The sequence below is a fragment of the Nelusetta ayraudi genome, unplaced genomic scaffold (genome assembly GCF_046127955.1).
Source record: "Nelusetta ayraudi isolate G7.1 ecotype Tasmania unplaced genomic scaffold, CSIRO-AGI_Nayr_v1 ptg000075l, whole genome shotgun sequence".
Lineage (NCBI taxonomy): Eukaryota > Metazoa > Chordata > Actinopteri > Tetraodontiformes > Monacanthidae > Nelusetta > Nelusetta ayraudi.
In genome coordinates, this window is record NW_027466125.1 from 1,149,462 (window position 1) to 1,165,446 (window position 15,985).

A 15,985-nucleotide genomic window follows, 5' to 3' on the forward strand; every position below is an offset into this window, starting at 1 on the left:
ACTTGACCTCCTCCTCCTCCGCCACCCTCATCAACATCCCACAAACTAAAGGAAAAACAATAAGGGGTTCCACGAACGTCACATCAACGTCACTACTCGTCTACAATCTGCAAAACATTTGGCATCCACACCAGAGCGGCTACTTTGTGTGCTAAGCTATTAAAACAACTGGAGTCTATACTGTCACATTTTAAAAAAAGAAGAAGAAGAAGAAGAAGAAGTAGTAGAAAGCTGCTCAGCCTGGATCCCCCCTGGTTCTCTTGGTTCTCCTGGTCCATCTCCTGGTTTACAAAGTGCTGCCATGCACCTTCTTTACACGCACAGAAGCAGCAAAGTTTGAGAGCTGGAATGCATTGTATATTAGTCAGTCCAGGTCTTCTGGAGCCCAAAATACGTTCATATAGCAGCACAAGATGTTTTTTTTGTTGTTTGTTTTTCAAGAATAAACAGCAATATTGATGGTAAAGTTCATTTTTGTTGTTGTTGTTCTTTGTTGCCAGTCGGGGTGGCGTTGTCCTGTAAACCTCTCAGAAGAAGGCGAGCGTGGCCACAGCCTGCAGGGGGCGGCGCCTCAGCCTGTCGTCACAAACGAGGCGGGAAGTCATGTGAGTGTTTAATTGTCATCCCCCCCCCCCCCAAACATTCACTTTCCTCAGGTCAGCTGACTGACCTTCTCTGTGACGACCTCACGGCCTCCGTCTACGGTTACGCTTCATGTTCGATGGTCAGTCCAGGGTTGCTGGCACCTGAAACACCGGCAAACACGTAGAAACCGCAGCGAGTCACTGATGGAGGTCATGAAAAATGTGTTTCTAATTTTTCTGGCTTCCTCCCCAACCTTTTTCTCTCTCTGCTGTGCTGTCGCTGTCTGTCCAGGAGGGGGTGCTAACCAACAGGCGACTCTGGGAGTCCCTCAGGGGCTTGCCGGGGTAGTGGCGACCCTCCGCTGCACTGGAACACACACACACACACACACACACCAGGCAGGAATCAAACTCCTCAGGAGCTTCTTTGATGGAATATTTTTTTCTTCTTTGTCATGTTTACGTCAGGATTTGTGCACTGACAGTCTCTGTTTTGACTCACGCATTGGTGGCAGTGTTGGAGCCAGAGGGTGAGGAGGGCTGCTCGGGGTCCAGATTCACCAGACAGGTTGGGAATGAGCAGCCGTCCCCCAAGCTGAAAAAGAAAAAAGAAAAGAAAAGAACAAATAGTACAAAAAATAATAACAAATTTAAAAAGTTCAAAGTTTTCTAACATTGTGAGATGCAGGTTAATGTAAAGAAAATAATAAAGGTTTAAGTGTCAGTGATTGTCACATCCCGAAGGATGCAAAATTTGTCCTCCACATTTGACCCGTCATCCCCCTGAGGGAGCGGTGGGCAGCAGCTGTGCCGCGCCCGGGAATCATTGGGTGATCAAACCCCCAAGTCCAACCCCGAATACTGAGTGCCAAGCAGGGAGGCAATGGCTACCATTTTTTACAGTCTGTGCGGCATGACCCTGCTGGGGATTGAACCCACAACCTACCAAAATGTATCAATATACATACTATGTATTCAGTTATTATGTTTAGGTATAATACTGAGCAAACAGCATCAAACAGTAACTGCGTGTATCCCAGGCTTTTGTTGCGGTTGCTGTTCTCCCCTGCTCACCTGGAGAAAACCGGAACTGGCCAGTATTTGGCCTCGTCCCCAAACACCTGGCGGAAGTTCTTACTGAAGCCCAGACTGAAGCCGTTCTTGTCGGTGCCGTGGCGGAACACTGGCGAGCGCACGGCCTCTGAGGGGACAGAGACGGGTCAGTCTGACATGACGCCGGATCAGCACAAACGCACACTCCCTCTGCTGGCCAGTCTGTGAACTGCAGGTCTCTGCTGATGTGCAGGAGCTCCTCCGTGTGTGAGTCGTCTTCCTGGGAGTTGTGTGTCTAAGCTGCTTACAGCTCTGAGCCTCGTGTCTCTGCATTACGGTGTAACACACCACCTCCGGATTACACACACATCTCAGTCAGCACGTATGGACACGACGAGCCAGTGTGGACGGCGCACAACAGGAGACAGAGTGATGAGAGAGTCGTACAAGTTGCAAAGAAACATGCGTCATCATCAGAGAAAAGTTTCAAACGCAAGAAATTCACTTTGGGGTGTTTGACTTCCGGGTGGAATTTGTGGAAAATGTGAAAAGGTTTCATATTAAAAAGTTGAAATACTCGATTCTTCTCAAACAGTGGATTGAAACCAAAGTTAACAACAGAGGTGGGACCTTTTTTTTTTCGTTGGGCGTTGTCTTGGTCACATAATATTCGATTGTGAACATTGTGATGTTGAAATAATGTTCAATTAATTTAAAAGTTATTGTTTATTTTAGCTTAATTTGGGAACTGTCTCCAGATTTCTGTCTCCATCCCTTAGAACTTTTGGTTTTTCCTGGAGGATTGTGCATGATATTATGATTGACATGTGAAACTTACACTTCAGGATTGAAAATAAAGTAAACCGCCAGGTACGAAGGACCTCAACTTGCACATTAGCGCAATAAACAAATATTTTATCAGTATCATCTATTTGTCTTCAGCAACACACTTGTGACTTGATGGCCCGTCAGCACTGATTGTCTGATAAGGTCACATGACACTCTGGACATAACACAAAGAACCAATGGATTGTCTCAGTCTCATCAGATCATCCAGGGTGACTCCGACAACAACAACACAAGCGTGAAGCGAGAGCAGCAAGAGCTGGCAAGACATCAGGAGTACATTGGAAAAACATCAGCGCACATCAATATTAATGTGAACTGGAAACTTTTCAAAGTGAGGGGAGCAAGGCAGAATATCAAGGCTGCGACAAAAAACTGAAGTTGCATCATCCTTCCCGTTATTGCTTCCTGGTTCCTTTTGTCATCATGATTACCAGTAAGCGAGAACTTAAGAAACACAACGCAACACTGTGTTTCTAATTTAAAAAAATGTATACATGAAGAGACATGTAAAAGCAGTGCGCCAACATAAAAATGAGCAATCACTTCATTAAATACTGAACTTCTACGACAACAACACAACACAACACACACACACACACACACACACACACACACACACGTCGATGCAGGGCTGAAGCACCTACCCAGGGTGGACCTGTTCTTACAGACCAGCCAGCAATGGTAGATGAAGAGCGACGCCAGGCTGACTGAGAACATGGAGGCCGAGAAGAAGAGGAAGAGGATGTGGAACTTGGCCTGGGTGTCCGGGAGGCCGTTCTGAGGGTCAGACGAGGAGCAGGTCAGAGGTCAGCAAAGGAACAGAGAGGAGAATAACTAGGCAGCAAGCAAGGGCCTCCTACTGGAGTTGTACCCAGAAGTTCTACCCAGACGTTCTACCCAGAAGTTCTACCCAGGAGCTCTATGCAGGAGTTCTACCCAAGAGTTCTACTGGAATTCTACTAGAGTTCTACCAGAGTTGTACCCAGGAGTTGTACCCAGAAGTTCTACTGAGGAGTTCTACCCAGAAGCTCTAGCCAGCAGTTCTACCAAAGACTTCTACCCAGAAGTTCTCCCTGAAGGGGTTCTACCCAAGAGTTCTACCCAGAGGTTCCACCCAAGACTTCTACCCAAAAGTTCTAATCAAGAGTTCTACAGAGGAGTTCCACCTAAAAGTTCTACCGAAGGGTTCAACAAAGGAGTTCTACCCAGGAATTCTACAGGAACTCGTCTGTTCGGGCTAAAGCGCTACTAACATGGTTCGTACCAGATACTCTCTCAGACGGAAATGTGCTCTACCTCCAGCCTGGTAGGAAAACAGATCAAGTGCCAAACTATTTTTAAATTGAGATTCAATCAAAGGCTGTTTTTACGTAGCACATCAGCCTCCGCGTGTGCAGAAACTGTCAAAGGTTATATTGCAGGTGGTGGACAAGCGGGACGTACCATCCAAAACTTGATGAAGTACTTCAGATCTGTGGCTGTTATGAAGAGGCAGTAGAGCAGCGAGTACGCCAGGAACAGCATGAAGTACTTGTAGTTGGAGAATCCGACGCAGTTGTTCACCCTGGTGGAAGGAGAGGGAAGTGAAGTGGCGGCTGGGGAAACGATTCAGCAACAACTTGGATTCAAATCACTTTTTCTCTGTTTTGGAAGTATGAGTAGTTTAATCAGCATCTGACTGGAGCAAAAGAAGAACAATGATAGGCTTTATCATCCACTAACAAACAGGCTGGAACTGTCGGCCGTGGAAATCACAGTTTCCACAGACAGAAATTTCATGGCGATTTTTAGATTTATACAATGTTTAGAAATGTAAACAACCTGGTGTCTGTTCAACATGTGCTGGGTTGTTTTTTTACCCTTCGCACTCACACAAGCTCAATATTGAAGATACACCAACGTTTGGACGAAGAAGAAGAAGAAGAAGAAGAAGAAGAAGAAGAAGAAGAATTCTACTTTGTTTAGAAGTAAGAGGAACTTTTGTGTATCTCTGTTCCATCCCCCTGTCATCTGACACAATGGAAGGTCACGATGCTCCTCTTGCGCTTCCATGTGATGTGTGTTTTTTTTTTTTTTTTACAAGACCCGGTGACCCAGAACTGATGCTGAAAAACAGCCTTTTGTCACGTAACTTCAATAAGACCCAATATAGCAGAGTGTGTTAAATCTGGGCCGCGCAAACAAACAACGTTGTGCGAGTGCGGCAGCGTGGTACCAGGGGCAGTGGTGATCCATCTTCAGGATGCATCTGCAACACAGAAGAAGACAGTCAGTCAGTGAGTGAGTCAGTCAATCAGTCAGTCTGAGTCAGAGTCCTACCTGTCGCAGACGGAGCAGTGGTGGCAGCGGTCGGGCTTCAGCAGCTGGCAACGCTCACAGAACCGGATGGCTGAGGAGGAGAGACAGGAAGTTCCATCAGACTGACAGAAAGACAGGCAGGCAGGCAGGCAGGCAGACAGACAGACAGACAGACAGAAAGACAGCTAGTCAGACAGACATAGAGACATACAGACAGTCAGACAGACAGCTGGCTAGCCAGTCAAACAGACAGACAGACAGCTAGTCAAACAAACAGTCCATCAGAAAGACAGCTCATAAGACAGACAGATGGACAGCTAGTCAGACAGACAGACAGACAGACAACTACTCAGACAGACAGACAGACAGCTAACCAGACAGACAGACAGACAGGCAGTCAGACAACTAGTCAGACAGACAGACAGCTGGCTGGCTGGCTAGCCAGTTAAACAGACATACAAACAGACAGCTAGTCAGGCAGACAGTCCGTCAGACAGACAGCTAATCAGACAGCTAATCAGACAGACAGACAGACAGATAGACAGACAGACAGACAGACAGACAGCTAATCAGACAGACAGACAGACAGACAGACAGCATCCTCCTTGGAGGACCACAGACAGTGAGCAGCAGCAGCAGACAGACAGACAGACCTCCAGAGTTGGTCCTGGTGTAGATGGGCAGGTCCTTGGCGATCCTCCTCAGGATCTCCTGCTGCGACTCCCCCCGGTCCTCCCGCTGCAGCAGCTCCTTGTCACTGTGCGACAGGTGGAACTGCAGGGCACGACAGCACACGTTACACCACGCAGATCCATCGACAGGCTAGCGGCTCTCAGCATCTCTACGGTGGGATGAGGCTGAAGCTGTAACCAAAGCTGGAGGAGGATTGTTTTAGGATCCGGTGGCTGATCTGGGTGGTTGAATCCAGGTAGGAGATTCAACAGACTCCCAAGTCCAAGTCCCTGAGTTCACTGACCCTGACCAAGATCAACAGCCCATTCGGACCACTTCAATGCGTGTGTTCACCTCAAGGTGACGTCACAAAGCCCACATTCATGGAGCCCCGATCGACCCCCGTCAACAACAGGAAGTCAACCTTCTCCAGTTCTTGTAATACATCCAGGACTTCAGCCCGCTGGAACAGGACATTCTCATCCGCTTATTCTGTGAATTTAAACATACTGTGTAAAGACACTGGAAAACCCAGAGTTCCCCTTGTTTCCGGGGTAACGCACTCAGTTTTCACTAAACCCACTTTCTGGAAAAAACACAACCCTAAATCTGTTACTGCAGTTCAGGAGGCACCGAAAGGGGAGTCTGCTCCTCCTGCTCCTCCTCCTCCTCTCTTCCCCTTCTCTTCCTACCCTCTCACCTCCAACTCCTCTGTCTCCTCCTACTCCTCCTTCTCTTCCCTCCACTCCTCCCTCCTTCTCCTCCTCCTCCCGCTCCTTCACAATCTCTTCCCCCTCCTCCTCCTCCTCCTCCTCCTACTCTACCTCCTCCGCCTCCACCTCTTTCCTCCTCGTCCACCTCTTGCAGTGCAGCTGCAGCAGCACAGGGCTGTGATATTGCTTTCAGCCACTCAGGGCAATTTACGGTTGAACGACGGAAACAAGAAACACCGCAACAACAACAACAACCGAATTTGACTCCTATTATTGCGTCGCGATCAGGCCTCACAGAGGCTCCTGGTCGGTCAATAAATGCTGCAGCACTTTGGTTTGGAGGCAAAATGCAAAAAGAAAAAAAAGGCAAACGTGCGGAACAAGAGTGCCGTGGATGAGAATTTGTGGCTGCAGGCTCCTCAGGCAGGAACCGTCATTAGTGCAAATATTGCATTCGATCTCTCGCTCTCTCTCTCTCTCTCTCTCTCGCTCTCTCACACACACACACACACACACACACCTCCTTCAGGGGGTTCATGGGCCTGGTGAAGATGGTTTGCCAGTAGGTCCACACAAACATGATGAAAATGACGTGGTAGACCAGCAGGTAGATGACTGGAAGAAGAAAAGAAAGAGAGAGACACGGAAAAATTCAACATCACAGTTGTCTTCACGTGAGGGACTCATTAAAGGGCACTCACTGAAAAACATTAAAATTTCAACTCAATTTAGATTATAAATGATATAAATAAATAAATCAGTTTTAAGTCACAACAAATCGCTGAATAACCAACATAATAAATAGCAAAACTTTTAATGTAGCCATTAGCAAGAAAACAATAACAGTATTATTATCAGTATTCTGATATCATTTTGTAGCAGGTAAAAACAGCTGTGTTAAAAGTTCTTATGCATAGTTCCTTGTCCCTTAAAAGGTTCATTTAGCAGTGACAGCACGTCTTTATTAATATGCAATTTACATGATTTACTCGTCTAAAAATGATGTGGAGATAGAAGGAAAAAAACAGCCTTTTGAAAAAGCCCTCCTGACAGAAGATGAAGAATGTGGCTGCTGAAGATGCTGGACAGCTGCCTGTCTCAACATGGCTTCAAACAGGAAAATGTCCCTTCCAATTCCACAGCACCAGCACAGGAAATCCTCCTTCTGTCTGTCTTTGTCTGTTTGTATGTCAAAGATATTTGAATTCTGCACCAATCTCATCTGTCCCTCTCAGCAGCCACATCTGAAGAGACTCGGACCAGCAAAGAGCCCATCGCGCCTCCTCATTGCCTCAGAAAGTCCAGAAACCTGCAAATTCCTCTACACGGTCCAAAAACTTCACTTCCTGTCTGTGTTCCGACACATGGATCAGAGTTTGTAAAGCAAGGTTTCAGCAGCTAATGATGATGTGGGCGAGATCAGAAGTTCAAAAAGTCAAAGGAAGCAGCAAGGACTAAGAAATGAAGACGTGAAGACATCAAGGCAGACAGAGGTGGGGGCTGATGGGAGCTGTCCTGGGGTGGTAAAGGGTTGTTGGTTCAATTCCCCAGACCACTGTCTGACTGTTTCAAGGTCTCAGGGAGACTCAGAAACAAAGACAAAGTCTAGGACAGAAAGCTTGTGGTATTGGTGGAGTCAAGGGGTTGTGGGTTCGACTCTCGTGGGCAAGATTTTTTTTTAGAAAAACCTTGCTGGAAACTCTTAGGAGAAGTGGCCGTTTCAACAAGGAGACAAACGGAGGAAGTGAGGAAAGCAATTGGAACAATTTATTTATTTATTTATTTATTTTTATTTTTTGGGGGGGGCAATCAAACTGAAAAGTTATTTTACTGCAAGCATCATAGAAACATCTCATTAGCTCTTTTTGTAGGAAACCATGAAATACTCACAGGGAATTAATTCCAAAATTATCTAGTGGGAACTGACCAAGGCTTGCAAGTTTGAAGAGACACACGACTGTTACTTTCTGAGCTTCTGAGACTTGTGTTACTTTCTGAGGCGTTTTCCTTGATCTGAAGATCTGAACCACCAACCCGTCGGGCTTCCGTCCCCCTGAGCTGTTTGTCCCGATTACGTCTTTGGATTCCGGTAGTGTTGTTCAAATCTAAGAAAGGTTGTGGCAAATATGCTATATATTTTTTTTCATTATATCCAGTTTGCTGTCATTTTCCTATTTACTTTTGCTCCATTAATAAAAGACAAAAATTGAAGAAATTGAAGGCTGAAAAAGATCTTTGATATTTTCAGAGCTAGCGGTGATGCTTTTGAAGCTGAGTGCGAGTCTCGTCTTGTGGCGGCTTCCTCTTCCTGTTCACTCATCACTGGACCAACATCTACACAAACATTGTTTCTGTGACTGTGTGTGTGTCCTCAGAGAGGAACAAGAGCTTGACTAAAAACTTCAAAGAGTCGGTTCAAAGAGCCGACTCTTTGAATTGACTCGGTCTCCACCAACTGGTCCCCACAGCCACACATGCGATCCCGTCTGCTTGTCAGACGTCAACACTCACCCTTCTCTCCGATGTCATCGATGGATTCTGAAAAGAGAGGAGAGAGAAGAAAATGTTGAGAGGAACAAAAAAAAGAAGAAAGAAATCGTACATTTCTAGTTGAGTTTTGGGAATCCGCTGATGCAGAGGAGGCTGAACGTCACAGAACCAGTGACTGCATCCATCGTGAGAGCTGCTGATGTCGTAGCAGAGTGTGTAAGATCCATCGTCCCGGTGTCCATTTCCACCACGGCCTCGCCGTAAACACACAGCGCGCCGTTAAAAATAGCGCGAGTCGCAAAAAAAAGGAACATTTCGCACATTTGAAGGACGAATGCACACAAAGGCTTGTGCTCGAAGAAAAGCTGTTTACACGGTTCCCTTGTGAGAGAAGTCGCCTCTCTCGCAGGGACAAAGCAAAAGCAAATCCTCCACCGTGGAAAATCCGTCTCTGTGTGGGGAACAAACACAGTTAAAGGTACAGTTCGCCCTGAAACAAAACGGTTTAGTCGTAGCACGTCTCGTGGGTCAGAAAAGTTTCTTTGTCGTCTAAACCTCTGAGCAAAGGAGGGTTTTGTGTAGCGGGAGAGCCGGTTTTATATTATTATTATTATTGTTATTATTATTATTATTATTATTATTATTATTCTTATCTGGAAATGTGCAAAGCTGTTAAAGCTTCAAAGTCAGTCAGCTTTCCAAATTTCCCGTCTCTCACAGGCGGCGCGGGTGCAAGTAAACAAAATGAATAAATATGAATAATATATTTTTTTTTTTAAAGACACCTCAAGCAGATGGTACTGTTAGATGGAGCGCCCCACTTCCATTTCAAACTGTGCCGTAAACATTCAAAGTCATCAGAGTATGAGCGCACGTGCACGCGTGTATTGCTGTGTGTGCGTTTGTCCCAGTTTCCCAGCGACGATTAGCTGAACACACACGGAATAATCAGTCTTAAGCAAATAGGCAACAAACAAACACACACACACACACACACACACACACACACACACACACACACACACACACGCAGCAGGAAGTGAGGGACGGTGAGCCAAGGAACTCAGTCGAGGCGTCCGGCCAGAGTGTGTGTGTGTGTGTGTGTGTGTGTGTGTGTGTGTCACCACCATCAGTCCCCCCCGCCCACCTTGTGATTTTTCCATTTTTAACAGTCCAGGATGGAAAAAAAGAAAGCGGCCGAGGTTTCAAAAGGCAGCCCTGTGGTTCAGCACTTAAAAAAAAAAAAGAAGTGGGTCAATGGCAGATTGCTGGAGGTGAATTATGTAATCCAGACAATGGGATTAACTGAGGCGCCGAGCGAGAGCTGCGATCAGATGACTGAGTGTCTCCCCTCCAGCTGTTTGTTCCTCCATCCGTCTGTCCGTCCGTCCGTGTGACTCCGACGCATCGCTGACTCGCCCTCCTTCCTGCGAGACAGACGCCCGAGAAGTCGGCGACTGTTTTTCTATTTTCTGCTGCTGCTGCTGCTGCTGCTGCCGCTGCTGCTGCAGCCCCTCAGTGAGGACGGAGGAAGTCTGGAACCTCCTGAGGAGAAGTCAACCAGGCTGGCTGGTTCGTTCAGGACACTGGCAGCAGCAGCAGCAGCAACCAGGTTTTGTTCACCCAGTCAGTCGAAAGCATCTTTCAACGAGACCTGACAGTGATTTGGATTTTGTCAGCAAATAGCTGCTGTTGTGTTTCAGTGGGAGGCTGAGGAGTCGCCTCGACTCAACCCTGAGACCACTGAGAACCTTCACACACACACACACACACACACACACACACACACACACACACACACACACACACACACACACACACACACACTGCTTTACAACAACAACTCTAAACACCTTTCACTGGTTTCCCACCCCAGTGGTGCCTTCAGGTTCTTTCAGGTTCCTTCAGGTTCAGCTGCCTGAGTTGTTTGTTTTTTTTTGCTGTTTTGTGTGTATTCCTGCGTGTGTTTTTTTTTTTTGTTTTTGTTTAATGGCATCTCGGACTAAATCCTTCCACAGCATGAAAAGGTCAACCAGGAAGCCAACAGAAACAAAACCAACGAAAGGGTTTGAAGTAGATTTCACGGAGTGTCACCAGTGGTTCGCTCTCTGTGCCAGCAAACCCAGTGACCAGGCATCTTTGACTCACTTTCAATCAGGCCTGGAAGTCACATCATGATAAAGACGTAAGCACAGCCAAATTGAGGGGAGCGTAGGGTGAAGAGGAAGTGTGCGTGTGTGTGTGTGTGTGTGTGGGGGGGGGGTGCTTCCATCTCCACCAGATAGAACGCCAACACTTTGTGGCCAGTAGGTCTCTAAGACACTACTGCAACCAATCCAGGTCACTGTCTGTCTGTCTGTCTGTCTGTCTGTCTGCAGCCAGAGAAGTGCAGAGCGCCACCACCATGTTGGTGGTAGTGCAGCATTGAACTCATACCTCAGGACACTGAGCCTCACAAGGACAACAACAACAATAACAACACAAGCGATTACAGCCAGTCGTGTGTGCTGACAGTGCTGCATTCACACTAATGGATCCTAAAGGGGCGTGCTGTGTGTGTGTGTGTGTGTGTGTGTGTGTGTGTGTGTGTGTGTGTGTGTGTGTGTGTGTACACGGACTGACTGGCACCAGTCAATCAGCAGCAGACTGCCGCCACCTGGACACCGCCGACAGTGTCTGCTGCTGCTGCAAAGTGACATACATGTGAGAGACATGTCATGTCACACTCTGCCTCAACAACTGCAAACACGTGTGCAGCTTTGCGTCAAATACTAAAAACTGAAAAAACAAAACAAAACATAATCAACTTGGTGCTCAGACAGAGACGCCAAACACACGCACCACCATCCTCCTCACAAAAAAATTCAAACAGTTTGAGGCTTTTTCTCCTCTCTCTCTTCCACTAACACACACACACACACACACACACACACACACACACACACACACACACACACACACACACACACACGTCTGACCGTAACGCAACGCACAGCGCCGCACACCAACAGAGCAGACGCACGCCGCAGCGTGGCTTCCTCCTACCTATGCAGAGCTGCAGGACATAGGCGTAGTAGGACCAGGCCAGTATGAGGGCGATGAAGAGCACCGGCACCCAGTAGAGAACTCTCTGGCAGCCCTTCCTCACGCTACGCGATCCCGAGGGAGCCATCGTCGAGCCGCGAGCCGATCATTCCTCCCTCGTGCGCAACGCAGTCGGGTAATAAGTCGGCTACTACGCCGCTCTTCCCCGACGCGCGTGCGCGCGCGGCGCGCACACGCGTGTGAGTTTGCGTGCCCGTGCCTGTGAGTGTGTGCACGGCAGGCGCGCGCGCCCGCGCGAGGCGAATCCCGTGTGTAGACTGAGTCAGTGCGTGTTCCGGGCTTCTGGTCGCTCTGATCGGCGGCGGAGGCGGCGCAGACGCAACATCGCGTCTTCCGGCTGCTGCTGCTGCTGCTGCTGCTGCTGCTCCCCTCTGTTCGTCCTGCTCACATACTAATGTACACTGCAAGGGAAGAAGAACAAAAAGAACAACACAAATAAAAACCTTGCAAAAAACCTGCTGCAGTATCTCTCTCTCACACACACACATACACACAAGCAAGCGCGCGCGAACATATGCGCACGAGGCGGCCGCCAGGACCGCCCCCCTGCTGTCTCCCTACAGGTTGCCATGACGTCCGCGAGATGCTGCAAGGAAGCCAGGCACCCCCCGCCCCCGCCACCTCCCGCTCACTCCCCCCTCCCTCCTCGTCCCCCTCCATCGCGAACAGATGGGTTCAATAAGTTCAGACTCACACACACACACATACGCATACACACACACTGGCACAGGCACGCGCTCTCTCACACACACGTCCGCTTGTCCTTCCCTTTGCTCGTTGATCATCACCGCGTTAAAGTGGGCGCATGCTCAAACTGATAAAAGAGGAGAAAATGTTTATTTGTTTGTTTGTTCTTCTACCGCGAAATAGAACAACTCTTGCGAAATCCATCCGTCACCGTGCCATTAAGAGCATGTATTTGGGTCAGCTCTTACAGAAATCCCACTCTGGGCTCCTCCTGGTGGGATCCTGAGGGAGGCCTGATCGGACTCATAATCCCTGCCATGGTTGTTTGGTCCTGCAGGATTCTAACCAGTCATGGCCATGGAGGGAGGAGGGGGGAGGAGGAGGAAGAGGAGGAGGGGGCACCAGATTCCATCAGTTCTGGGAACAGAATCAGACATTGTAACGCTCCTCCGCCATGTCTGGTTGCAAACTGCACTGCTGCAGGCTGAAGAACGTGAATCAACAAAAAGCTGCAGACAACAGACAAGAGAGCTTTTCTCTTCTCTGATAGCGATAAGCAAGCGATCCACGGCCCCGCTAGTGTTTGTTCGTGGCTGTGGGAGGCAGCGTCGCACAGACGCCAGTGGTCGAGCAGCACCACCTGTGGAGTCGGCGAACTCCAGTTAAAAAAAAAAAAATGGAGCCGAACGGCAGATTGTGAGATTCAGACTGAACACAATGTTCAAACTGAACCGACTCTCAGTGCAACGCTGCAAATAGAATTGTGTCCTATTATGTGCAACAGACAAGACTACCTCATAACCGCCTATATGCACAGCAGCTATGGAACCATTGCGGGTCAAATCCAGTACAATGTGTGTATATCTGTCCATTATTGTCTGTATATTCACCTATGATGTGTAGTGTCTCTTTCTTGTGCACGTCGTTATGTCTCAAAAGCACTGGTAATTCTGTTACAACTCAGGGACATGCACAAGAATTGGATGGAACCTGTTTTTAACTTGTACGAATGGTAATAAACTATATTCTAATTTGGCAAATCCTCCCCAAAGCCTCAACGAAAAAGATTGGAAGGCAACTTAATGAATTTTCTGTCCGTCTGGCCAATCACATCTCTTCAACACTGGCAGAATCGTTTGACTCTGTCGTATACTGCACAAAGGTGTTGTGTAACCGTGTTTAACTATAGTGGGGTTTTTTTTGATGATAGAAGCATATTGTGTTCTCTCTCCCCCCCCCCCCCCCCCCGCCCCCACCACGCCCAGCCCCCTATCCCCCTTCAGCTGATCAACGCCCAGCAGCAGCAGCAGCAGCAGCACCTGCAAAGCACTTTGAAAATCCTGCAGTAAAAAACACACAAGGCGCAATCTGTCACTGCCAGGCTGCACCCGATACTCACCAACTGTTCTTCAGCACCGCGATCCAACGAGGCTTCCGCATCCAAAAAAACACACACACAAAAAAACAAACAAAAAAAAAAAACTGCTGTCTGAGGAAGGCTTGGCTCTGTTGCCAATTTTCTGGGCCGGCGTTGTTAAAAAGACAATATGCAGCAGGTTAAAAAGCAATATTTCAGCAGAACAGTGTCTGGGATCACAGTGTGCACAAAGACAAAAAAAGAGAGGATTCTAAACTGAAAACCACTGTGAACACAGATATTATTTTTTGGGGGGGGAGTGTGTCTTGTAATCTGTCGGTGAAAACAAGAGCCCTAAATTCACCTCGGCGTCTTCAAAGTTTTTCCTCTGAACGTTTCCACTGGGTGTGAGTGAGTGCAGCTCCCTGAGGGAAACCTCACAGGCTGCCACCTTTAATGAATCCCACACAACCTGCAGGGTAAACTGTAATTATTATCATTGTTCAAATTAATTATGTTAGTGAGGAATGAAGCTGAATGTTCTCTCTCTTTGAGAGTCCTTGAAGGATCTGCTTGATCTTCTTACCACAACAAGGAGCTCTGGATTAGGAGCGCGAGACTGCAAATGATTACCCCCGCGAATTCATCATTTAAAAGGCAAAAAAAAAAAAAAAAGAGAAGAGAAGAGAAAGCTGCGGAATGGAGTTTGCCACAACCCACACAGCCCCGAAGGTGGACAATGATTAATAGTGTTAATGATTCGCCTTCAGGTTGAGAATAAAACAGCCAATTTATCCTCCTGTGCCGCTGCCGTCAGTCGGCCGAGCAGCTCAGGAGGAACAAAGCCTGTCGACTTAAAGTGCTTCCAGGCCGTGTGTGTTTCTTGTGCGTGTGCGCGTGCACGTGTGTGTGTGTAAGTTGGAGGAAAGTGCACCAAAGGCTCCAGACTCCACATATTTGATTTTATTTTTCGAGACAAATGCATTCTGCGCTCTGATGCTACGGTAACGGTCGTGGCCACGTTCAAAGCAAGTTCACATCGAGCGTCCAGCGTCTCCTCGAGAGGTAGACTAAGCTGTAACTTAACCCAGTTAAATAAAAGCACACACCGTGACCACGTGTTCAGTTACTTTATGTTGGCAGTTACAACACCTCTTCTACCCCCCCAACAAAAAAAAAAAACATCACAGCAAGACACAAGAGTCAGTAGAAAGAACCGTTCAGCATCGCAGCTTGCACAAGTTTTCCAGAGGAGAGTTAAAAGGCTCATCTTTAAATCGTAGAAACATATATGGCTTTGAGATTTTTCCTTTTTTCATTTACAAAGGGCTCCCCTGCCAATAGCGCTAAATAGCAAGTTTGTTCTCCGAGAAAACGATCAAAGGCGCGAGCTGCCAGCAGTCGGAAACGGTGGAATGAAAAAAAAGTCTGAGCCTGAGTCTGAGGGAGCCCGGAGGATTTCACTGACATCGCTGAGAGGGGAAAGACGGGGGGGGGCGGAGGAGTGGAGGAGAGAGGACAGGAAGTAGGATAGTGGCGGGAGGGTGGAAATACTAAATGGAGAGAATGGCTGCATTAGAGGAGAGGAAGCAGAGGAGGAAGAAGGAGATGAGAGAGGGGAGGGGTGTCGGGTCGGGATGAGGAGAGGATTAGGGACAGATGAGGACAGGGAGCAGGAGAGGAAGAGGGGGGGGGGGGGAGGAAGGACCGAAAGGGAGGAGAAGGAATGATGAAAGAGGAGGAGAATGGGGTCATTGTTGAGGAGGAGGAAGAACAGGGGGTGGTGGTGGAGGTGGGGGAGGAGGAGGAGGTGAAGGGAGAGCAGGAGGAAGAAGAGGAGGGTGGGAGGTGCTGTTCTCAGCTGCAGGGCTGCAGAGTCCACAGGAAGAAGGAGAGGGAGCACAAGCTCAGCTGCAAGTGTGCAGAATCAGGCAGAAGAAAAAAAAAAAAAAAAAACAGTGGAGCAGCGAAAAAACAATGTTTCACTCTTAGATCGATCGATCAATAAATAAATAAATAAATAGACAAGGGAAATACAGCTAGTTGACATGTTTATATAAATAATTACAAATGCTATATGAATAAATAGTTGACTACTTTCTAAATAAGGAAATGTGGCTCTGTATGTTAAAGTTGCTCTACGACATATAACTGCACCACTGTGTGTCACACTTGAG

At 47.7% G+C, this 15,985-nt stretch overlaps 1 protein-coding gene across 3 annotated transcripts; it reads right to left on the bottom strand.

The window, feature by feature from the left end:
* Positions 1 to 196: 196 nt before the first annotated feature.
* zdhhc2 (zDHHC palmitoyltransferase 2) lies at positions 197 to 12,875 on the bottom strand. 3 transcript variants are annotated; one of them, XM_076043515.1, is made up of 14 exons: positions 12,700 to 12,875; positions 8,681 to 8,707; positions 6,690 to 6,784; positions 5,438 to 5,558; positions 4,806 to 4,875; positions 4,702 to 4,734; positions 3,930 to 4,050; positions 3,751 to 3,789; positions 3,131 to 3,263; positions 1,659 to 1,785; positions 1,087 to 1,179; positions 839 to 951; positions 671 to 746; positions 197 to 576 (listed from the first exon to the last, which is right to left on the bottom strand). In XM_076043515.1, exons 3-13 carry the CDS (start codon positions 6,747 to 6,749, stop codon positions 706 to 708), a joined length of 951 nt encoding a protein of 316 aa, XP_075899630.1. In that variant the 5' UTR covers positions 6,750 to 6,784; positions 8,681 to 8,707; positions 12,700 to 12,875; the 3' UTR covers positions 197 to 576; positions 671 to 705. The 3 variants fall into 3 exon arrangements, with proteins under 3 accessions (XP_075899630.1, XP_075899628.1, XP_075899629.1); XM_076043513.1 differs by lacking the exon at positions 12,700 to 12,875 and adding an exon at positions 11,705 to 12,147; XM_076043514.1 differs by lacking the exons at positions 3,751 to 3,789; positions 12,700 to 12,875 and adding an exon at positions 11,705 to 12,146.
* Between the last annotated feature and the right edge of the window lie 3,110 nt (positions 12,876 to 15,985).